This window comes from Grus americana, chromosome 4, assembly GCF_028858705.1.
Source record: "Grus americana isolate bGruAme1 chromosome 4, bGruAme1.mat, whole genome shotgun sequence".
Taxonomy (NCBI): Eukaryota; Metazoa; Chordata; class Aves; order Gruiformes; family Gruidae; genus Grus; species Grus americana.
The window spans coordinates 19,224,293-19,250,155 of record NC_072855.1 but is presented as its reverse complement, the minus strand read 5'-3'; the positions used below and the strand labels follow the sequence as shown (position 1 = coordinate 19,250,155).

The window sequence follows — 25,863 nt, the reverse complement described above, 5'->3', positions numbered from 1 at the left end:
TACAGTTACAAAATTTTGTATTTACTTGGAAATTATTTTAACCACTGTTTAATAATAGATAACCAGGAGGCTCAGCTGAAATCTCATTATTATAGGCTTGCAGCGGAGGACAAAAACCAGCAGTGGTGGTAGTTGAGAAGAAACAGAGTTCTGCTAGTTGGCTATAAATGCCCCAATGTTGTTCTTAATGTCATCTCTACTGTTATTTTACTGCCATTCTTTTTTACTAAATTATTATTTAGGATCAGTTTAGCTCAGAAATAACATTATTAGCTCCACTCACTCCTTTCAGTAGGTCTGATTAAAAATGTCAGTGCAGTCAGTCAGAATTCCATTGACTTAGTGGGGAATAGATCAAGGCTTTTGCTAGCCAGGCTAGGCATATTGAGTTTTCTCACGTTTTAGAAGATTATTGTAAATCTTACAGTTTTGTAGCTCTTGTTCTTGAAGTTCACACCAATACGTGCTTGATATCTTGTTTCCTGTCACTAGTCTGGAAGCAGCAACCAGAATTCTCCTACAGTTTCCGTTCTCCAATACTCACCGGCTATGTGTGACAATACATTTGCTCATGCTTGTAACAGCAGTGAGTTCTGAGGGATCTACAGCTGGATATCAACCAGGCCATGGGTAGTGTTGAAATCAGATGACGCTGGGTGCCTGAGGCATAATATCTTACGATCTTTTCCAAAGTGTTTTTTTCCAGGTGCCAAAGAAAACCAAATACATAAAAATCAAACTGACAATCTGATTAAATTATTTTGAAATGAGGTTGGTGAGTTAGTTAGGAATAACAAATTTACATTCTGATGAAAGAACAATTGAAGGAGTGGTGAAGAGACTGCTGACTCTAATTTAATTGTAAGCCTCAATTCAAGAACTCTTCTGTCCATGAAATCAGATTACCTGTCTTAACCTTAAAAACAGAGTGTATATCACTGTGACTTTTCTCAAAATGAACTGAAACTTCCTCCTAATGTTCTACTGTTCTTTGTGAATGCCAGATTTGTTCTCCTTTCCACCAGCGCATTTTTGAACTTTGCCAAATCTAGAGGTTTAAGAGTGATTAACCCAGAATTATAGGTAAAAGAAGTTTCTTCATCCTGTCTGTTCTGAAAAATTACTTTTAATAGATTTTTCCACTGATCTTAGTTGAGCAAACTTGTTTTATTTTGTGCTGCAAGGGACTGAAGGGTGGTTTTGTTGTTTGTTTTCAGTGTTCATTACCATTATGGAAATGGAACGCAAGTAAATTGTAACTGCATCCAGAATTACTTCCCCTGGCTATTCTTGTTAGTAAATGAAAATGTCACTCCTTAGAAGTTATTTGAAATACTGCCGTGCTTTAACAGTCCAAGGTTCCATTTCATGCTTACTCCTTGAGTAATATTTTGATGGGTGGGTTCAGAAAACTTGAATGATGCTAAAGAGCTGTTGAATTCTGTTGGAGTTATCTACTATCTATTCTGGTCAAACAGTAATCATAGAGTAACAGTCCGATAGGAACATCTAGGTGTCATTTGGTCTAATTACCTGCTTGAAGTTTGATCAGCTTCAAAGTCAGATCATATTGCTCCAGGTCATGTTCAGTCAAGCTTTGAGCATCTCCAAGAACAGAGATTACACAGCCTCTCTGGGCAGTATGTTACCACTTTCATCAGAACTTTTTTCCTACACCTAATCAGAATTTTCCATGTTGCTGACAATGTCCATTGCCTCTCATCATTTCATGGTTCAGCTCCATAAAGAGCTTCATTCAGTTGTCTTTATACCATCCCAGTAGGTAGCTCAATATAACAGTGAGATTTCTCCCATCTTTCTTTTCTTTTTAAAGATGAACAAACCCAGCTTTTTCAGCCTGAGACATTATGTGCTTCAGCCTGCTAGTCATCCCAGAGTCTTAGACTCACTCCATCCAGTATGTCAGTGCCTTTTTTGTACTGGGGGAGCCTAAAATTGAAGACAGTTTTGCAGAGCTGGTCTGAGAGCTGAACAGAAGGGAATACCCAATTCACCTGCTCGCTGTGGCTTTCCTAGTACAGCGCTTGGGCTGCAGGCTACGCTGCTGACTTCTGGTCAACTTCTGTCTACACTCAAGTGGTTCTCTTGTTTTCTTTCTAATCAGTCCAGTGCCTGCCTAGCCTGCATTTTTGCATGTGTGAGGTTATTCCATCCCAGATGCAGATCTTTTAACATTTTCCATTGCTAAATCACATGGTGTTTTATCAGCCCGTTTCTCTGGCTCACCAACATCCCTCTGAATATCCTCCAATCTATTGATCAGTCCCCTCCAGTCTGTAGCATCAGCTGCAGACTTGCTTGAGGGCATTTTCTGTAACGTTCTTTGGGTTGTTGCAGAAAATAATAATAATAACTGAAACACACCGTTGTTCTAAATGCTATGCATATAAATATTTTAAGAAGAAAATGGTGTGTGCCTGTAAGCTGCTAACTTCTCTGTATATTCAAGCATACATGAAGTGTAAGTGTTCTATAAGATGGGTGACTGCATTTATAAACGTCAGCCACAATAGCAGGTAATTGTGGAAGAAAGCCAGGAACATCAAATAATAAATGGATGGTCGGGTTTGGGGCAGGGGGTGGTGGTGTGGGGAAGACATTTCATCTAGAAGGTTCCTGTTGCTTCATCTGTGTTTCCTCTGCCATTCCCCCACCCTCACAAAGTGAAGAGATAAGGTGGACTAATGTTAATTTTGTTTTTGTTGTCAGGACTTGACGGGAGCTGAGTTATATACACAGCCAGCTGATCTTTTGCATCCAGTAATTTATGCCACTGCCATGGTTTTGCTAATGTGCCTGTTGATGATCATAGTCAGTTACATTTACCATCACAGGTATGCATCAAAATTACTAGACTAAAAAAATCAGTTTCATAGTGCTTAGGACTACTTTTTCTTTTTGATAGGAACATGATACAGTAATCTGCATTTGGGTTTTTTCTATAAAATTTGTTGATGCAAACTAACAGTTAAGTAAGTAGTTACTTCATCTGATCTCGAGTATGACAATTTAGCTCTCATAACCATGTATCTCTTTAATTCTTCACTTTTGCTTCATGATGAAAGAAGAGACCACTCAAGAATGATGGTAGAATTTAACAAACTGTTCAGCCTTTTACATTTCTGTTGATGTGAAAGCTTGAAGCCTAAAATTTTTGAATCAGGCCCCAAATAGTTGTATAAAGCTAGTTAATAGGAGGGTGTTTTAATTTCTTGTGACGAAGACCAGAGATTATATTTGATTACAAAGTATGTGGTAGTCAAACAATCATTAACAGTAATTATATCTCATTTATCACAAGTGTATCTTGCTAGTTTCTGAAAGACAATAATGCAGCTGTGTTTTACGTTGTCTAATTTGTTTCTTTTAACAGTGTGATCAGGATCAGTGTAAAAAGCTGGCACATGCTAGTTAACCTGAGCTTTCATATTTTCCTGACTTGTGTGATGTTTATTGGAGGTGTAACTCAGACCAGCAATGCCAGCATTTGCCAAGCAGTAAGTAAACATGCAAACACTTGAAAAAATGAGTTTACCAGTTTCATGCTCCTATATATGTATATGTCCCCCTTGCCTGCTACAGAACAGTAATACTGTACGGGCATTTTCATCAGAATGCAAAATTTAGACAAAAAAAATCAATCTTTTTAACCTTAAAAGATTTCTCTTGTATTTTCATCCAGCCATGAAGATAAAACTAGTTCATTACTTGAAAACTGGAAAAGTATTTCAGCAATGCAATAAATTTTTTTTGCCCAAAATGCGATCTCAAAAAATAAATTTTAGCTATTAATTCTGGTGTTTGAGAGTTAGTATGAAATTGTTGTATAGGCCTGTATGTGGCCTTTAGAAAGCATGTGAAAACTGATTTCCACAGATCTTAAAATATTTATTTCCATTTGCTCAGTATAACTTAAAGGGAGGGAGAGAGAGAGAAGTGTTTCAAGTCAAAACCTCATGCTTTCTCTAAACAAACATCACTAGCTTTATTGAGACTCCTCTTCTATAATGATTTGTTCTTCTAGGATTTGGCCTTCTCTATTTCAGTTGCAGTGTTTCAGTAAAATAACAGTTGCTGCTTTGGAATGGTATCAGTGAAATTTTTTTTAATGTTTTCTTTTTTTCCATCCAGTGATTCATAAAAGTTTCTAATCCCTCACCATAGCACTAGCTTGACAGTTCAGTGTGTTGCAATAAAATGTCCCTGATCTTTCTCCTACAAATACAAAGAGAATACTAGGCTGTCTGCGTGCATATGCATGTGTGTGCACACGTGTATATATGGAGATGAGGAAATACTTTGACAAACTGTAATCTTTCTTCTTGCCTTTTGGAGACAGTAATCCTATAAGAGAAATTCTGTGATATGGATGGGTTGTTTAAGAGTTGTGCTTTTACTGGTGATTGAAACTTGCAAAAAAATTACCTCTAGTCATCTTAACAAAAACTGAAGTGTCACCTTTTTCATGCACATGTGCTGTCATTTAAGGGATATATGAAACCTGCTTCTTGCAGTCACTTCATCTCTATGTTGGCTTGTAAGTAAGGAAATACAGGACAACCAGATTGTGCCTTGCCTTGACAAAACCCCAGGGACTTGGGAATTCCCAGAACTTCTTAAAAGAAAATAATGTTCAGTTTATAAAATAATGCAAATGCAAAAGGATCTGACAAACAACCGTTTTCTTAACAGTAACACCCAGTCAGCCTCTGAGGCTGACTTTGCATTAATGTGTTTGGGCTGGTTAAATATCTGAAGTATGATGCTTTCTTTTTTTTGCATTATGTTAAAGTCGCTGATGAGCATTAGCTGTCTGTATTTTGCTGCCTGCTGTGTAGTTGCCATAATATGATTAGCTTGCTGTTCCCTTGTTTCAATTTGAATAGTATCGGTAACACCAGACATTTTAAAGTTAAGTGTTTTGTAAAATACAGTTTCCTAAACTGTATGATTGATATGTAATCTTAAAATGTTAGCCAGCAAAGTTCTTCCTGCATTATTAAGGTCTCCTTCCACTAGAGGCAACTGCAGCTGTGTAGCCTTTCCAGATTCAACTGATACGAAGATGGGTTTGCATAACATATTTTGGTTTTTTGAAAACCACAATGACTTGGGATTTAGAACAGTCATAGTAAAATAAGAGGGTTTTCTCTTCTCTTGAACTGAGCTTTTGAAAATTCAGGCTTTATGCAAGTTGCGTATTAAATAATTACTTTTTTAACTTGGTAGAAAGGAAATGCTTGGAGGTTCATTTTTATTTTTATTTTTTTTTTAAGGTTGGGATAATTCTCCATTATTCCACTCTTGCGACAGTACTGTGGCTGGGAGTGACATCTCGTAATATTTACAAGCAAGTAACCAAAAAAGCAAAAAGATGTCAAGATCCTGATGAGCCACCTCCTCCACCCAGGCCAATGCTGAGGTGAGCCTATTGTCTGTTTCTGCAACTCATTATTTCCCAGGTCGCTGTGCTTACATTCTGTGACCACAAAATATAATGGGTCACTACTGGTTGTTTTTTGCAACTGCCTTTCATAGAACATTTTCTTCCCAGGTCCATAAAATCCCTTTGAGATTTTTCTGTTCCTCAGCATTATGTTAAGGAGGATGAGGTGAAGGACAATTTGTCTTAGCATATTACTGTTGCAATGCTATGTTCCTGATTTGTAAATTAAGAAATCGGTAGTGTTTCAGTATCACCACTGGGGCTTTGATTAGGACTGTAGATAGCAACACTTCCCATTAAATTATCAGAAGAAAGAATATGGAGAACTGTGTTATCACATAATTAACAAACACTGCAATTTAAATAAATAAAGTTTAATACATTTTCCAAAGATTGCTTACAAATAATTTGAAAAATAGGTGTCGCTCATTATCAAATGAAATAGTGTTATTTGTGAAGCATTCCTCTTAGAATTTTTATTTCTAAAATCACTGAAATGGGACAAACTAATTATCTGTGAAATTCACCCTATGTGGAATATTTTTAATAGAAAACATTACCATACTTTGTTCATGTAGCTTACTGAGCCTCTGGATATTAATTAAAAACTGCTAAGCTGAAATTCTCCACAAGGTGGCAGAAGTTGATTAACTTTGATTAGTTATAGGCAAATATTTAGAAAGCTTGATTTTAAAGTATAGACTGCAGAAAATCAGAAATGCTTTTCTGAATATCATCAACTAAAAATTGCAGTACTATACACAAGCATATAGAAATATTGAATTGATAAGTTAGGAAGTAGAGGTTTTAATATTTATACCACTTAAGTGCTGTCTTTGCTTTCCTTAACTTTTACTATTTTTAAGAGAAAGCAAATCTGTTGGATTCACGGTAGGATATCATGCCCATCACCAACTGTGTGCCTTCCAGCAGGGTACTGGGTAGCCTTTTTAACATCTATTGTGATTTCCTCCTCTATCCCTTATTATTTGTCATGGAGTTCTTGCTTTGGGAAACGTTCCAGTAAAATTACCAGCCTCATGGGCTCAGCTCTGCATAAACATAAATGTGCACATACCATTTCAGATCTGGACAACCTCATCTGTGACAATGGCAGTAACTCTGGAGACAAGTATCAGAACAGAGCAAACATGCTTCATGTTTCTCAGATTTTCTGTGTCCAGCTTCTTGCAGATTAGGGATTTCCTCAGTCAGATAGATGTGTGATGTTTTTGCATGGAACAGCTATCGAAGGATTTTTTTTTTTTTTCATTCAGTTGTCTTTTAAACTTCTGTTCAAAACAAAACTACCCATAGTGGCATAGGGCAAAGAGTTTTGTGCAAGTTTCTTGCTCGTTTAGAAGTGGTCACCTACGGTTATCAGGCTGCCTGTTTTAGGAATTTAGAGAGGCAAAACAATTGATTCTCTGTTTGCCTCCATGCTGTTTATATTTCCTCTCCATATACCTTTTCAGAATTACAAAGGGTCTTTTGGAACAGAAAAAAAAGCCCTGATAAATGTATGTAGGTACACATTTTTCTCTTTATTTGCCATACATAAATTATTCTGCTTTATGTTGTTTGGGTTTAAAGAAGTCCACCTTACAGATAATAGGTAGACATGACGTTTACACTGATCTTCAGTTCCTGTAGATGTCTTCTGAGGGTGGACTTCATACCGATTAAGTTTCCTTCCCCTCTAGCATAGATAAGCTTTATTCTTTATTTTGGGAAATTCATTGCATGTAAGACAGTTTTGGTGGTGGTGATGATACGCAGTATGTTAATGAGACTTTCTTACAGGTGATGAACAAGATGGAAAAAGACTTTCAAATGAATCTGGTGTTCCTCAGAAAGCCACTATAGACATTAGAGGGGAGATTTGCCGTGACTCTCAGTGGCCATGTTACAGGGCAGCACTTGGCATTGGTTCAGATTTCTTAACTGCTAAAAACTTTATGCCAAGTATATTGCATTGCCATGCCAGGCAAGAGGGTGTAAAAATAACTGAGGTTCTCAGCTGCAAATCACAAGAAAGAAATGGAGTTTGTCGTGCAGAAACGGTGTTTTGTTCAGCAGACTCCAAACAAGACAAAAGGAAACAATTTCAATTTTTTTTTTACATAAAAGAACTTTTCAAAGAACCTTGCTGAAGATCTTAATGATGGGATACTTTGTGTAAAGCATGAAATAAAATAAAATTGCAAATATTTGTCTTTTGTAATTTAAAATAAATACAAATATTTGTATTACTATAATACAAATACTAGGTGAATGTTCTACTTGTAAATAGCGAAATATTGTATTTCTCTTTTTTTTTTCTGTTACCATCGTAACACCTCTTGCATACCTATGTCATTACATTTGTTTTTCTCTTGTTGATCTAACTTAAGGAAAAGTTTCAGCTTGTACAGTGTTCTGCCCCAAAATCTTAATATCACTGCATCTCCTCTAGCATGCTTTGGATGTTTTTTAGTTCCTATTCTGTTCATACAGTTCCTTGCTGCATGATCATTTTGTTTTGTAATTTGGGCTCTTAGGAATTGCTAAAGACTTAGATACAGCAACAAACAAGTGTGCTTTTGTGTGTATCTGTGTTGATACTTGGTATCTTGGTATGGTTGGAGGCCAGCTGTAAACATGTTCCTTTGATACAGCAGACTGAACTATGGCTGCAAACTCCATGTTGCTTCGCTCTCCCACCAGTAACAATTTGCCTTGTGTAGAACCAGCTTCACTTAGCTGTTCGTGTGTGAGTAGTGGTGCATCTTTGACACAGTGATTTAGTAATTTGTAGTAAAAGATAAGTAGAGCAAAATCTGCCACAAAGATCTGTTTCATCTGGCTAGCTTCTGATTGCTGCTTCGAGATACGGAATAAACCAATGACAGAATTTGATCTTTGTGGGATTCAGCAACTAAGTAATATATTTAGTGTACCTAGACTTCCAAGAGAAGAGTTAAATTTATTTTGGACTGTTCTGTGTCTCAACTGAGACAGCAGTAACTTCTGGTGAATAATCTGAAATGCAGTGGAAAGGTCCGGGACGATTGGAATAGGTGTCTCTTGTTGACAAAGCAAACTACCCATCTGTATGTCACAGTAGTAGTTTTCACTGCATGTTCTGATCTGAATTTGGACTGGTTTAACATGAGATGCAGGACAGAATGCCATTTATTTTTGAGTGGTTTTTCAGTAATTATTGATCTGTCACTAATGAATTCAATGTGAATTCACAGAAATTGTAATGAAAAGTTAGTTACTCTAACAACATATGCCCTCATCCTTGTGAAGGCATAGTTTTTATTAACACCACCACAGGGAAGCAGGAGGTATATACTATGAAATTATAGAGTCCATTAAAAATAAATAACACCACCCCCTAAACTCCTTCACACACAAAAAGCCAAGCAACAAGAGTTCTTGTGGCTGATCTCCTGGACGTAGTGTCCATAATATTAGGCAAGTTCATCCCTGGAACAAAAGACATACCACTTACTAGTTTCCTTCTAAGTTTCCGTATTCTCTTCCAGCAGTTTACAACTTTTGACTGCCAGCTTTCGCTGCTTCCTTCTAACTGTGTATACCTTCGTTTGGTGCCTGCGAGGGGGGTGAGCAGCTGTGAGAGAGAGGCGGTTTACAACAGGAGGAAAAAAGTTGCAGTGAGGAAATCTTTGAGAAAATTGATTTTGCCAAAGCCCAAACATGATTCACTCTATTTTCTTAAAGAACTTGCATGCGTTTCCAGAATCCTGGAAAACTCTCATTTCCTTCATGGTGACTGAATAAAATCTATTGCCATTAAGCAGCCACTGATATACTGGCTTTACTTTTCAGGTTCTACCTTATTGGTGGAGGCATCCCTATCATAGTTTGTGGAATAACAGCAGCAGCAAACATCCGGAATTATGGCAGCAGACCTAATGCTCCTTAGTAAGTACCACAGAACTGAGAGCTCTGTCATAAGATTTCACAGGTTTGCTTTTCGAAGTACTCATTGCAATTAGTTCTGATTCTTCCAGAAAATGTAACACAGCCAAGATCATTGTAAAGTACCATTATGAATTGATAAAGCATAAGTGACTTGTGAGAAGACATTAATTTTGATTCTTTGGTTTGTTTCTTTTTTCCAGTTGCTGGATGACTTGGGAACCTAGCTTAGGAGCATTTTATGGACCAGCTAGCTTTATAATTTTCATAAACTGTATGTATTTTCTCAGCATATTCATACAACTAAAACGTCACCCTGAACGTAAATATGAACTTAAGGAACCCATTGAGGAACAGCAGCGCCTGGCCACCAACGAACACGGTGAACTGGCTCATCAAGATTCATTGTCGGTGTCACTAGTTTCCACATCTGCTTTGGAGAATGAGCACAGTTTTCAAGCACAGCTGCTGGGAGCCGGGCTCACTTTGCTTTTGTATGTTGCTCTGTGGATCTTTGGAGCTCTCTCAGTTTCCCTGTATTATCCCATGGACCTGATCTTCAGCTGTTTTTTCGGGGCAACATGTTTAAGCCTCAGTGCCTTTCTTATGGTTCACCATTGCATTAACAGGGAAGATGTCCGGCATGCTTGGATAACGACTTGCTGCCCTGGAAGGAGTACGTACTCAGTGCAAGTAAATGTTCAGCCCTCCAGTTCTAGCGGAACCAATGGAGAGGCCCCTAAGTGCACCAACAGTAGTGCAGAATCTTCATGCACAAATAAAAGTGCATCGAGCCTAAAAAATTCTTCTCAAGGCTGTAAACTAACTAACTTACAAGCTGCAGCAGCTCAGTGCCACCCTGCTTCTCTGCCATTGAACACAGGTCCTCAACTTGATAACAGCCTTACTGAACATTCAGTGGATAATGATATCAAAATGCATGTAGCTCCCTTAGAGGTACAGTTTCGGACAAATGGACACCCAAGTCGGCATCATAAGAATAGAAGCAAGGGACACCGTGCTAGCAGGCTTGCAGTATTGAGGGAATATGCGTATGATGTTCCCACAAGTGTGGAAGGAAGTGTGCAAAACGGCTTACCTAAAAGTCGACAAAGCAACGGTGAAGGGCATTCAAGGAGCCGAAGAGCCTATTTGGCATACAGAGAACGTCAGTATAACCAATCCCAACAAGACAGCAGTGATGCTTGCAGTACACTTCCAAAAAGTAGCAGAAATACTGAAAAAACAATAGCTACCAACAACAAAAAAGATATTCTGAGGAAACCAATAGCGGTTGAACTCGAAAATCAACAAAAATCTTATGGCTTAAATTTAGCTGTTCAGAATGGACCACTTAAAAGCAGTGGACAGGATGGGCCTTTGCTCACAGCCGACAGTACTGGTAATATTAGAACTGGGTTGTGGAAACACGAAACTACTGTGTAGCATTATAATTCATTGCGGGATGAATCCATATGAACTGTGATTACACATTCCTTAAAGCTATTAACACTCTTAAAAGACTGTTTACAAACTCTAGGTACTTTATGCAGGGAGGAACAAAGATAATCTGCCAAGCAAAAGATCGTATGCATTATTGTCTTCGCTGTTCTTATGAAGATGAACTTTTGGTATTTTGTGAATTTTTTCGAAGTGTCAATCTTGAGAGGTGCAGAACATAACTTTGTACATTTTTACTTTTTACCTGTAGCCCTGCAGATGTGTCCACAACACATTTCAAATTTGTATTTAAATGTATAATAAATAGTATTTTCCCCAGCAGCCCCATGTTGCACTTGTTGGGTCTTTTAAAGATTGTTGCACTGAAGGTCATCTTGATTTTACTACTTCAGTATCTGAAACTTAGGAGTTCCAATTACTAAAGAAAATATTTGGTGTCTGAAGTAGACAATACAAATAGATCAATTATTTGTATAAGGCCTAGAATTTGTTTGAAATGAAGAAGCTACACTTTAAAGAGATTTTTAGTATACAGGCACCTTGTTTACTCCAAAATCATTGTCTTGCTGCACAAGCTAGTTGTATTTTCAGATGGCTGTGGCTTATTTTAATGCACTTGCACAGTTTTAGTTTACTTGGTAATGTTTTTGGATAATATTCTATTTTGCCCTCATAATTACCTGACTGGGATGTTTTTTTAATTTTTTTAATTATTTCAGTTGAGAAGGTTATGAATGTTCACAGGTGCTGATTTGCAAAGGTCATCAGTACATATCTGTGAAAACTTGTTCATTTGTAACAGTGTGGAAGAATAATAGCGCGGGTATTTTGATAGGTGGTAACGGGATAATCTGTTAAGAGCATGATGAGTGTGCAAAATCAGGGTCTTTTGGTTCAGTGTCACTGTGGAAGCTGCCTTTTGAGAGAGTGTTTTGAGTTGCAAGTTCACTTTTACTCACCTATATGTGACAATGTGCAGAATAATTTCTCCAATACTATACAGCATCTGTGTTTAAAAAAAGAGTTTCAGTAGCAGAGCTATATTAATAAGGTTATCAGTTTTAAAAAGCATGTGAATTCCTGCAGTAGAAATAGCTAAAACATGCAATCTTTTACAATAATGTAAACCTTGAAAAATAAACATTGTAGTTAAACTCAAATTTAATTGCAGTATAATGACAAAAATTAGAATCAAGGTCAAAATATTTTATGTAAAATGAAATATTATAGAATCAATTATTTGTCAATTATGACTATAGTTTTCTAAACTTAAATTGTTGACACTTCAGTGTAAACAAGATCATACTTTGTGTCATCCTGCTGCTGTGACAAATTTGAGGTTGTAGTTGCAGAGTAACGCTTGGGGCTTTATCTGTTTCCAGTACTGATGGCCATTGCGCTAAAAACCACGTGTTATAAATAGCAAAAAATGGTTCTGTATGATCTAGTACTGATAGCACAACTCAACTTTTAAGCAACAAATGGAACTGCATTGTATGTACTTGGCTACGTGGTTACCTAATTCAGACTTGTCACAGTTGAGTGTTTTAGTTAAGTGTATCTGTTTTAATACAGATAGAGGTCTAACATTCTCAGTACGCAAATGTTGTGTTAAATAATTTATAACATGAGAGATGCTTAATTATTGCTTGCCAAATTTACGGCACCCTCTACTAATCAGTTTGTACAACACATCCAAGATTAGTGCAGACTATCCAACTACTCCAGTAGGACAGTGTTGTTAGGATTTGGGTTCTATTTTTGCTTCTTGTGAGTAGTTGCCATTTAAGAATTCTTAAAACAACACTTTGACAAATGTGTAACTCAAGCTTTGATTGCTATTCAATTTTACTGGCTTCAAGATAGGTAGCTTTTTAGCTTGTAACCATACAGCTACTGTATGGATAGATGCTCAAAAGAAAAAAAAGGAATTTATAGTATTATCAAATAATTTAAAACAAATGTCCAAGTATCAATAAAATATTTACATTTTAAGCTATTTGACAAGATATTTAAGCATCTTAACTCACTGCTTTGTAATTGCAAAAAAACCCCTGTATGTGGGTTGTTATTTGGTGTGTGGGGGGGTTCCTCTTGGTAGCAAAAATACATTTTGGACCTAGAAGTCAAAACTAGTGACTTGATCCTGTTCCATTCCAGATGCTGAAGGTCTGTCACCCTTGATTTAGTGATAGATTGAATGAAAACTGAATTGCAGACAGTAAGGGCATGTGCTAAGAGAAGCACTCATCTCTGAGCCGAGTTTCTGTATTACACAACTAGCAGCAATATAATCACTGAGGTTCCTTCACGTGTAGTTTGTAGCCCCAAACCCAGACATTTTTAAATTATATTTTATCAGGAATATATACTGTGCTGGTTTTTTATAGTAACAAATATATGTACTAATGCAAATAACTTAAGCCTACTTTGTGGTTCCTTTAAAATTATAGATCTAGAAAAATACAATCCATATATAATATGGAAAAATGTCAAAACAGTCCATAGATTATTTCTTATTATCTGAACATGGTATGCTAGGGACTTGGGCTAAGATCAGTTATCCTTTAGCATCTGCTTGCTCTTTGCTTTTAGAACTTGCACGGGTTTGGAATTGAACATATATTTAGTCTTTCTTGAAGATGATCTTAAAAATGCCTTTAAAATTAATTCTACATGTAATACTTCTCCATAACCTGATAGCTTGCCTTAAGTTTTGAAGAGATTAAAAAAAAAATAAGCTCTTTGCTAAGTACCTAATAAATTATGAATAGCCTTGGTACATACAGGGTTTATTAATGTAAAAATATTTCTTAAATCACCACACCAATAAACATGCGTATTTCACTTACAGCTATGAACATAGCTACATTCGCTTTTAATCTAACAAGTGCTTTTGCTCAGATGATGACAAATTAAGCCATTATTCTCAGATAGTCTTGACAAATACTGAAGAATACACTCATCTCCTGTGTTTCTCATGAAGAATTGTAAATGAAAGAATTTATGTAACTAAAAGTTGGAAGATGGGTTATTAGACTCTGAAAAAGTGGGGTTAAGTACAATATGTTATAAGAAAATTGGAAACAATCTTCAAGCTTTTTCATATGTTCTTTCCTAATAGTGTAAAGCAAGCTTATTTTCAGAGTTGTAATTAAACTTTGCATGAAAAGCCACTTAAATCACTTCAATGGAAAAAACCACCACACAAAACCTCATTTTTGCCTGTTGGTGGAACAGTGAGAAAGTGACTACAGTCATTAATCAGATACGTAAGGGGAGTAGATAATGCAAACTGAGGTGGGAACAGCCTTTTTTGAGAATAGTTTGCTTTCTACCACAAAAAAAAAAAAAAAGGTAGTGACTAGAAACAGCAGTAGTTAGTGCTGGTTGTCACTGTGATAAAAGTCAGTATATTTGTCCATTCATGATAGGGACAAAAGCAGACTGAAAAGCAAGCGTCACAGGTTGGAGGAAGAAGGCTGTAAGCACACCCTGGTTTATGGCTAAACATGTTTTGGTGGTGATACCAAGGATAAGGATGGTGGTGGGAAAAAAGTTCAGAGTGTTAGTAAAAGGAGATGACTGAAGCATATGTGATAAATCATTAGAGCCAGCTTGACAGCTCTCAAGTTGAGAGCTAAAACAAGTGTTTATGGTGGAACAGGTGAGGAAAATATCTCCAGCAACTGTGATGCCTCATGGTGTGTGATACAAGTGACACCCACAGGTATAGGGTAGCAGAAAGGCTTTGTGTCAGAGTGGTGTTAACTAATCTTAGGGAATGCATTAAAAAACACGTAGAAAATACAAGTCACTTCTGATTAGACAGACCTCTCTGAAGAAAGTGTCTTTCATAACCAAAAAGATAAGTTTTCAAAAGGAACTTCTTCATTGTTTCTATGAACATCTGCACACAAAATTCACACATGCAAACAATTGTTGCTTGAAGGTACGATTAAGATGTGAAGGTGCAAGTATTTTCCCTTTTACTGAATGAAGAGCTCCCTATATTACTAGTTGTTCATAGGTAATGTGTTATCAGAACACCTTAAATGCTAATTATTGAAAATTTCTACAGGTTAAGAAATACTTCAGGTGTTGGGAGGAAGAAACAATTACTTTCTGTTAAGTTCTTTCATTTTTATTTTATTCCATTTTAACCAGTTCTGTATTACACTGTGCTGCTTGCTGAAGCTGTTTCTTATGTCTTGTATTGCTCCTTTTTCACATCTCGGAGGAAACTGATCAGTTTTGTTCAGTGTTTTTTGGTTGGCTTTTTTGGGTCACAGTTTCTGGATCTTAGAGATTAATAGCATAGGCATCTGTGAGAAATACTTTTGTTCCTGTAGTTCAAGATTAACATACAAAACATGAAGAAAGCTGCTAGTTTAAACAAACACCCTGTGGATTTTTAATCCCTGCTTTCAAAAACAGGGGGACCTGTTCTGTTGTGGGAGTTTGGTTTTAGTGTAAATTAGGTTTATAGGTTTTAGTTTAAATGAGGTTTATATACCTTCTCTGCTTCCAAGATTGGTTGAATATGGAGATTTGGGAAGATGGAGGAGGAGATAAAGTGGTGGTATCTATGAATACAGATGTAAAATTTGTTTTATATGGAAGACTTAACTTTTGAAAACTATTAGCTTGGCACAATCACAGGCATGACAAACTTCCATCTCTAACAGCAGCCCACCAACACCACCTCACCTCTGAAACTCGCCTGCACGCAAGCAGGTAGGAAATGGCATTCCTGGGGTACCAAGGTGAGGAAAGCAGCCGTGTGCCTGGTGTTCACTAACCCACCCACTTCCTAAAGCCCCTGCAGAACTGCTGCTGCTGACCAGGCTTCTCTGCTGACTGCAGCTCTGGTTCACCAATGTATCATCGACCAAATCGTGAGTCAAGTGGAGGATGGCTCTACACGGTTGAAAGACGACAGCTGAAAGGTCTGGGCAAAGACAAGGCTTGCTACTCGCTCAAAGCGTGCTTCACAGCCAGTTGAGCACACATCTACTATGGCTTTAGTTTAAAGAACCCAAACAACCTTCAGTCACAGCAGCAATCTGTAATGAGGATGGAAGTCCTTGAAAACTAAAATTAAGACGCAAACCAGACAATTTGAGTCTAAAATGAAAGGCTTAGGTGAACATAGTCAGTATTTACTCAGTATAATAGTGCTTATAAATCTGAAATTCTTGGAGATCTGTAGTGAAATAAATGAGGCAAGACTTAAGATACTAGTGAGATAAAATTGAGGGGAAATTTTTAGTTTCCATTAGGTGAAGATTCTGGAAATTTTGCACTTGATAAGTGCTGAATATAGTAAGAGTTTCATACACCTCTTCCAATGGGACATCACTGAAAAGCCTCAACTCCAATAGTTAACTTGCAGGAATGAAAGAGAATACTAAGTATTAAAATAGATTAATTTTTAAGTGAGAACATACTTTTCATAAAATGAGTAAAGGCATAGAAGACAAAAACATTTAAACAAAAGAAAAAAACAATCCTAAGCCTAAATGCCAGTTTTCACTTGGAGGAGGAGGACTTCAGCCCCACTTGCAAAGCCCAAAGGACTTGCTGTGTAGAATCACTAGGTAATTCTTGATATGATGACCTGTTTCATGTAATACATAACCGACATTTTTGCTTCATCCACTTGAAGTTCTAGTTGCTGACTGACTGTTCCATTTCTCTCAAGATCAAATATTCCTCCTCCACCCTTTCTCCTCATCTCTGCTCAGCTACAAATTAAGACAAAGTTAGATTGCGGGCTGCAGTCTCCAACACCCTTCTATATTGTTAAACTGTAGAGCAGCTTCCCCAATTGTTTGCAGCAATTTTCCTTTAAATCACAAATGAGTAAGAAGTTCTTAGCAAACAGAGTCCAAACCTGAGCAGCAGAAAGATGGGGGATGCAGAGACTTTATTTCATCTGTTGGCTGGTGATGTTTCTATTGGCTGCAACTGGCGAAATGGAAACTTGTAGGAAGGACATGTTCCTCCTAGGGGAAGAGGCATGCCTGGTAACATCCAGAGCTGCTGAGCAAGGTATTTAGAATTAGAATAAATATCCAGATATAGGGTGCATCTAATCATTAACAGGCTTATCTCTAAGGGTGCTAGACATGCAGCTTCTATGGGCTCTCACAGGAGCTGTAATACATGAGCTTGTCAATTCTGTTGACACAGAACACTTAACCAGATCAGACCAAAGTTTAATCTTCGGCTCTGGGCTCAAGATGTACTACTGTTACAAATTTTTAAGTAAAACTGTACTTGAGTTTAATCATGGCTTGATAACTACAAGGCAGATAGAATTTGCAAGGGAGAAAATTTTGATGCGAAACAGAAAAGGATAGTTGAAAGGCCATCTTTATTAAATATGGTTGATGCAAAAGTACCTATTCTCAGGGCATTACAGTCTCAAGATTTGATAAAAATGGGTGCGATCACCAGTGCCTTGTTCCTTCCACCTGTGGATAATGATTTCCCTAAAATGCTACCATGCTGGAGTGACATGCACAGTGGGCCAGAACCTCTCAACTGAAAGATGATCTGGATGTGGGAGCCATCCCATTGTATCGACACATCCCTGATAAAGATTTACATTATCCTGCCCCGTGTAGTAAGGCCATCTGGTTATCCCATAGCTGAAGTTTTCTCTGAACCTTGTGGATGGTGCAAATGAGCTTTAAAAATGCCTAGTAAAGAGTTAGAACGGTTTTATGTTATCAGAGAAATACGTCTTTCCATCTAAAACGAAGTCAGGTGCATAAGGATAACTGCACGTGGAGTAAATAGTGTCAGCTGTTCCCCCCATACGTGGCTCAGCAGCTTTCCCGTCACCTTCAGCAGCCAACAGAGAAGTGAACCCTGTTGTCTCTGTTGACAAGTGTTTTATACTTTATGAGGCTTTTTTCATTTTTTTATGTAAGTTGCTTTCATCAATGTTTCAACACTGAGCTACCTCACAAGTTTCATTCATTAAAGACAGCAGCTCGACCAGTGTGATTTCCCCTTCCCTGTTATGTTTGCCACCTTATGTTTAGCGTTCCCGCATTCAAGAACAGGAAAAAAAAAAAGACAGCTTATGTCTTGAGCGTTAATTTTTTAATGAACTCCTAAGTAACCTCATGTATAAAGCAAAGCTCGAGGAATCTGAGGAGAATTTCCTAATCCTCTCCAATATTTCTGATAAAGGAGAGGGAAGAGTTTTAATCCAGTGCTTGCAAAAACCCCAAGCTGTCAAACAACCAAAAAGCCTTCCTAGACAAGGAAACCAAACAGATTTCTGATGCAGATCCCAAAAGGAACAAGAGCAAAATTTTAATACTGCTTAATAGGTAAAAATGTGTTCATTGTGGCAAAGATGAAGCTGCTCCTTGCGCTGAGGTGCTCTTGGAGTGCCCGGTGTCTAGACATGGGGATAATGGTGGAGTTTAATTGCTGAGATCTGATGGTGCTAATTCAGCCCCTACCAGCCTGTTTTTGAACCTTTTGTCTGAAAATAGGCAGGCAGACGCAGAGGTATCACTAAAAAATTACTTGGAGTGAGGTTACATGCTAGAAATACCACAGCAATTAATGGCCAAAGCCATCTGAGGGGTCATCTGTGTTCCCAAGCCGTCTTGTTTTAGAACAGTGTAATTACCACAGTCCCAGGAGTGGGGTAAAGTTATTTTCTCCCTGCTGTCAAACAGCTTATACTCAACTTGAATAGGCACCTGTTTGGGGTTCCCTCCCCCCCCCCCGAAGTTAACAGGTAAGAGCTGTTAACTCAGCAAGTTGGTAGCTCAGCTTGTCCAATGCATATGTCAAGTATCTTTCCTCTCCTAACAGGATCCATCTAACTTTCTCATTTCCCAAAATATTTTTTTTTTCCCCCTAAAGATGTGTACTGTAATGAGCAAAACCCCAAAAAGCCAACCCCATGTCCCCTACATACCCTTCCCCTTTCTCCCAGGAATACTGGCTTCTGCTGCAGGGTGGCTTTATTTAACCAGGAAGCATTTTTTTAAAGTTTTATTCAACATTATTGAAATCAAAGCAGAGATGACAAATTTCTGCAAGGCCACAGGATTTCTTCCATGAGACAATAACTGTTCACCTGTGTAAAGATGATGAGGCCTATGGTAGCACAATAGCATCACGAGTCTGGATCAGAAATTCAAAAGATTGCATGGAGGTGGTTCTAAGAGCTGTTATATTATTCCTGTTAATTTCTTTAGGGTTTCTGCTTTTCAACAAGTATCACCTGAGCCTTGTCTTCTCAAGAGAATACTAAATCATCATTCTTAATGTACAGGAGAATGCTTAAGAAAATAAAAAGCCCAACTCTTTTATTTCTGAAAGCACATGATAGAGATACTAAATTTATGCCTACTTGCCAATGTAACTTTAAAAAGGTTGTTTAATATAGCTTTATTAAAAAAACCCCAAGCATACAAACCTCCTTAAGAAATTAGTTTTTCTTTTCTAACTGCCCCTGCCGCAAAGATCCAGGTTACTGTTAGGGTGTATTTTTACATTAAGACAAGTTTTTCAGTTACAGCATAGGTGTCCAGCTATAGCAAATGCCTATTAATGCCCACGCGTCATCCCCCGTGCTCGGCCATTTCCATTGTGTGTTCTGTACAGACGGAATCAAAGCTGGGTGCTGTCAGGCAGGCATTTTGGAGGGGAGCTGTTGGTACTGCGTGCCTTGTGATAATGAGGTCCTGACTCCTCGTTTCTGCAGATGTAGAATCTCAGTGAATCGATGCTCTCACGCTAGCCATGGTCAAATCCAGCCTTGGCAGTCAGAGCTACCTCCTAACTGTAAATTATTGTTCACCCAGAATACCATACAATATAAAAATTTAGCAGGAAGAAAATGCACGCTCCCTTCCAAAACCAACCCCATGCAGCTGCCCCCCCCCCCCCCCCCCCCCCCCCCCGGTATAACAGTTGCAAGCAACAAGCCTGGTTTTTACTCTGGAGAGCCATCTCTATAGCACATCACCCGGCAGCTCTCGGCCCACGGTGGAATTAAAGACAGACTTGGAAATTATTTGACCTGTGGGCAATAACCATAAGGAAAAAGAAACAGTGCATATGGGATATCAACCAAACTGCTTACAGAGAGAGGAAAAGAGGTAATAATAACAACAAAATTGTTGATCTGTTTTTTAATACTGTGAGCATAAGATGCAGAGTACTACATCTGTTTCAACTCTCCTGTTTTCACCCACAAGTATAAGCTTTAGTGGCTACATGCAAAGAGAACTGCCCACACCCTGGTGAGGAACAAGGCAGCAACGCTTTCTCTTGGGCTTTGACTGACAACAGCTAGTCTCTGACTTAGGAGAGCAACTAAAAATACAGCAAGTCAGGAAGGTCAGTATTGTGAATGTATTACTTTTGAAGAGCAAAGAATTGAACCAAGAGTACGGGGGGGAAATGTTTAATTGTCCGTGTGCAGCCTTTGTTTTAATGAAGCTTGCTATTAAAAAAAGGAAGGAAAAAAAAAGTCCTTTAATCATGCAAATGTTCCCTTCCCCAAGTTTTGCGTCATTTCCTTTGTTCAGACTTAAATAAAGCATGAGTTTTTCAGCGGCATTACAACCCCATCTATTTGATAATGAGGAGACAAAAATTGTCTAGAACTCTGCCCCACTTATTAATGCAAAAGCAAGCAGGAAGCAAAGGAGCATAAAAGAGTAGATGAAATGAGAATGAAAATGGTAACGGAGAAGAAAGAAGAAAACGTGAAAGAAAAGGTGGTTCATAGGAAGATTTTACATTTAGGCCAGGCTAGCTGAGCTACAGCTGTGAGGGCTGGTCCGTGCCAACCCGCCTGCGCTCCACTGCCTGCTCTTGCTTCTGCCTCCCAACAGGCTATGACTGCAGAAATAACTTCAAGTGCCTGAAGGAGCCCAGGAAGATTTGAGAAAGAGGAATAGAGAAGAAAAATATGTTAAAGGTATAAATATATTGTAACGCTGCTAGTGATATGCCACTTGTACCAATGTTGGGCGAAATAAAAGGACGGGAACTCATCACAAACATATGTCATCACAAACATAAGGAAGGGGCATAATAATAAATGATCTGAAGTAACAATGTGAGTAAAAGCTGAATGGTAAGGGGACAGTGCAAGCCTGTCACAATAGATGGTTTCAGTCATGGAGAGAGTGTTGCCATGGATTTCAATAGGGAGCAGATTTTCGAAGTTGCCTGCAGTCACATTAAAATGGAAAAAGTTCCCAAATGAGCGCACACTCAAGATCATCTTCAGAAATGAAAGCCTGCTTCACTTGTAGTGGTAGCAGAGAAAACAAAGAGCACAGTGCAGCTGCAATGATTAATAGAAAAATGCAGAAAACTGGCAGGTAATACTGCATTTATAAATAGTTTTACTATTTTTACTTTACCTAATGTGCATTAGAAGTATATAATTGTTTTCTGGTCCTTATATTGTTATTAGCTCTTCAAAATCCTGTACTACCATCCCCTGAACCTGATGCAACGGAAGAAAAAAAAGAAAAAAAAAAAGGCTCTAAACAAACCAGCAAGCCCTGACCTAAAACCCCAGTCTTTGCTTTGGGGTTCTTATAGAAATCCTATTAGAAAAACAATATATGTGTATTACCAAGAGCAATAATTGCATTATTTTGTCAATAATCTATTAAATTACACTGATGCTTTCACTGATCTCCTGTGAAGTGAGTGAATAAGAAACTCCAAATACTTGAAAGGTTTAGTTATGAAACCCAGACACAAAAACCAGCCTTGCTTGCCCAGCCCTGGCCAATATAATCATGGCATTAGGGAAACTGATTTATGGTAAGTGACGTCTGGCTCTTACGTGTGCATCTTATGTGTTAAGAATTGAGCCAGATAATTAAAAAAGTGAAGGTGATTCAGAATCAGTCAGCATTCCCTAAATGTGTATGAAAACACTGAAGTTAAAGCTGTAGGGAAACAGATAACAGCTGGCCGTGGTATTAAAGTTTAAGTTTGGTTCCAGCGTTAATACTAGCAAAATGCAGAATTACCTCTCACATGCTATTCTTGCGCTATCAGATAGTAACAAAAATCAAAGCTTTCACTCAAAATCACAGTGTGCATAACTCGTACTTTTGGTGTACAGCTCCTGTATTAAGGAGCTATTCTAACGTGCACTGTTACGTAAGAAGTCGAATCAAAGAACAGCAGGCTCCAGTGTCCGCTCAGCAAAGCGTTTTGACTCTCATGGCTAAATATATTTGTAAAGTGCAGTAGAAGTTAATGCACAAAGTGATCCTTCTGAAGAGTTTATGTGCCAATTTATTGTAAGCTCTAAATTGCTTTTGGAGATGAAAGATTTTTTTTTGTTTGTCGTGGCTTAACCCCAGCCAGCAACTAGGCACCAGGCAGCCGCTCGCTCACTGCCCCCACAACGGGATGGGGGAGAGAATCAGAAGGGTAAAAGTGAGAAAACTCATAGGTTGAGATAAGGACAGTTTAATAAGTAAGGCAAAAGCCGTGCATGCAAGCAGAGCAAACCAAGGAATTCATTCCGCACTTCCCGGGGCAGGCAGGAAAGCAGGGCTCCATCACGTGTAACAGTGACTTGGGGAGACAAATGCCATTACTCTGAAAGTTCCCGCCGCCTTCTTCTTCTTCCCCCAGCTTTACATGCTGAGCATGACACCATATGGTGTGGAATATCCCTTTGGTCAGTTGGGGTCAGCTGTCCCGGCTGTGTCCCCTCCCAACTCCTTGTGCACCCCCAGCCTACTCACTGGTGGGGTGAGAAGCAGAAAAGGCCTCGGCTGTGTGTGAGCACTGCTCAGCAGTAACAAAACCATCTCTGTATCATCAACACTATGTTCAGCACAGATCCAGAACACAGCCCCATACCAGCTACTATGAAGAAAACTAACTCTACCCCAGCCAAAACCAGCACACTGTTACTAACTGTAATATAATTACACTTACTGATTCTGAAATAGTTTCAAAGCTGGGACAGGAATATGCTCATCTCGGTGCAACCCAGCACTCCTGAAACGGTACTGAAATAGTCACCTTTCAACCTCAGAAGAGAAATATGTGGACGCAACAATAACAAAACCCTTGCCATAATATCCATGCTGTAACAAATTTGGTCTTCTGAATTTTTCATGGTCATTTTTACATAAGGGTAGTATTCATTAAGACTCTTTGTCTAAAATGGTAGAGAAATGGTGATAAAGGTACCATGAAACACCAGGAAATCAAAACTTTCCATAGACAATTCCAGGAAACCAGTGGAATTTAACCTACATGCATACATCTTGCATGAGCTAGAAGAGGCAATTTTAAATTCTGTTTAGTAATCTCCTAGGTCTTGAGTCATCCTGCCAATTTTCATGGGATTATTTGTTGATGAAGGTACTAGTTAAACCAAGTAATGCCATCTCTACACCTATGCACGCAGACAATTGCTGCAATTTTTACCACATAAACATCTTTTACTATCAAGATCCAAGAAATATATTATCAACTGATACTAAGTTGCCTAAACCACGAAAACAGGAGTTTCAAGTATTCATTGCACAAATAACATCAAACAGCAATTTTGCAACATTAACTCATGAATGCAAAAGTTACATATACATTCACCATACCCATCTTAGGTGAGTCATAACAAACTTTTACATGTGATGGATTCCAGTGGTTCCCCAGGGCCGGTGGTAGTGGTGAAAGCTTATTCAGCTATGCTTAAAAGCCACTGAAACTTAAGACAGAAAATAAGCAAGGAAACACAGAGCTAGGAGCGAAAAATAAATCAGCCACCTATATCAAGGAATTGTCTGCTGGTTTTGTTGTTTGCTAAACAGAGGCTTTATTTAGGCTCAGAACAAAGAACAGACATTTGGGTCCAGTCTAACAAAAGCCTGTGTTTGTTGATGTCAGAACTGAATCCAAATTCTCTGGGTAATTCTGCTCATTCTAGCTTTTTTTCTAATATCTTAGGATTTGTTGCAAATCAAAACAGGGGTTGTGTGTGCGCATGTATGTATGTGGGTGGGTGTATAAAATATACCAGCTTCACCCTCTTCCAAATATCCCCTGGTAGTTAATTAAAGAACATACAATTTCCTGTGGATATTTTCAGAAGATCCCAGGTGATTTAGGAACTAGTAAATTACTTTCACAGAGCGCTCTGTTTCTGACTCAGAATGCACGTTGTCAAATCCCATCTCGCATTCTTGTGCTTCGGATTTTTTTTAAGTAGTCATCATGGTTTTATTTGCTGCTGCTGCTTTTTTCTTTTTTATAAAATATGATTTACTACATTGGCAAATGTCCATTTTTCCCCCAGAAGATGGCTCTGAAGGCTATATTGCAAGGTGCACATTTTTCTATACTGCAGTGTAAAATCCTTTCATGTGTGATATATTGCAGGCAGCTGAGCCAGAGGAATTTGCAGCCAATATGCAAATAATTCCTAGAGTACAGTTCTTTTTATTTTGCCCCAGTAGCCTTACTGCAAAAACCAGTCAGTGAATCTTCGCGTAACTTGTGGGTAACCCCTGTGGCAAGGGGAGCCCCAGAATCACTTAGCTTGTCTTCCCATCACTGTAACGTGGTATAAAGAGGAGTTCTCTCTCCCATGTCAGTGCTAATTCTTAAAAATACTGTAAAGCCTCAGAATAATCTTGATCAGAGAAGAAATAAATTCGATCCAAAATTAGATTCTTTTTTAAATTAAAATCTTTCTATACTGCTCATCTGTAAACAATTAACAAAATGCAAATCCTATTACTTGCCCAAGCAAAGGTGGCAATAAGGGGGAGAGAAACTTAATTTACCTTGGCAAAATGGAATTTTCTGTCACCTCCAATCCATGCCCAAGTAGACAAAAATATGATCTCATGCTGTGATTGTCTCGAATTGAATTGCTCAAGAAAAGAACTGGCACTGCGCAAGGTGAACCACAATACTAGTCAGTTTTCTCTCCACAAGACCAGTGTGATTAGCAGCAGAAGGATATTCCTTCTTTTTCTTGGCCGTTGTCAGTGCTCTCACCTTGCTCCACAAGCTGTCCTCAGCAGGAGGCAGACCTGGCTTACTGGTGGTCTGTGCCGGAAGATCCTCACAAAATTTGGCACTTTTCACATGAATTTCTTGTCTGGTTCCACAAGGATCTTTCTCCTGCTGGCTTCTGTTGCACAGTACTTGGTACTCTGTACTAGATATCAACTTGTAATGACCCCATAGCACCCTGGAAACAGCACCAGAACAGAGAATTGAATATTTTCCTCACTGATCCTTTAATTTTCCCATCCCTCAGCCTTACTTTTGTAAGATGGGTTATTAGTACTTCTTTATTTCCAAGGGTCATTAAAGAAAATAGTTGCATTACAGGCAATTTTAGTTTTTACTTGTTTCAAAACTTGGGAGGAAGAGAGTCAGATTCATTTCAAATCCAGTCACTGGAACATTAACCAAAAGTGTCCTTAGAAAGAAGTGTGAATTGCATACTAATTAATGTATCAAGATAGAGTTTGGTATGTGGTTCGTATTGCTGGAAGCCTTCATGACCCCTTCAAAACAGTGTAGGGCTGATGATGAATCATGTGACTAAATGCACAGGACTAACACTTATTGATACCTCAAGCAGAATATTTCGGGGTTGATCTCATACCTAAACATGATTTAAAACTATTTTGCTATAAAAATCTTGGCTTTGCCTTCTAAAGCCAGCTGGATACATAATTTTTTCATGTAATTACTGAAACATGAAGAAGTCTGGAAGATGAATGGAAAGATTTGGAATTGCACTGTTCTCATAAAGCTGGACAGGGTAATAAAAATGGCAATACTGAATAGTTTTATAGACTTTTTTTAGTGTTGCAAAATGAAAACAGACTTTTATGATAGTGGCAAACTGTAAGTAATAAGATATGAAAGAGAAAGGTATATCGTAAGTTCCCAGTAAATATTTAAAATGGGTTCTGCCAACCAGAATTTGACTCAAAAGCCAGCTGCTT

General features: G+C 38.2%; 1 protein-coding gene across 3 annotated transcripts in view; it reads left to right on the top strand.

Moving 5' to 3' along the window:
- ADGRA3 (adhesion G protein-coupled receptor A3) overlaps positions 1 to 11,174 on the top strand; it is a 61,634-nt gene extending 50,460 nt beyond the window's left edge. For all 3 annotated transcript variants that reach the window (XM_054824464.1, XM_054824463.1, XM_054824462.1), the window contains exons 15-19: positions 2,731 to 2,855; positions 3,395 to 3,518; positions 5,298 to 5,443; positions 9,305 to 9,400; positions 9,601 to 11,174. In XM_054824464.1, the coding sequence (XP_054680439.1) occupies positions 2,731 to 2,855; positions 3,395 to 3,518; positions 5,298 to 5,443; positions 9,305 to 9,400; positions 9,601 to 10,843 (1,734 nt within the window). In that variant the 3' untranslated portion in view covers positions 10,844 to 11,174. The remainder of the gene's footprint in view (positions 1 to 2,730; positions 2,856 to 3,394; positions 3,519 to 5,297; positions 5,444 to 9,304; positions 9,401 to 9,600) is intronic.
- Positions 11,175 to 25,863: the final 14,689 nt, after the last annotated feature.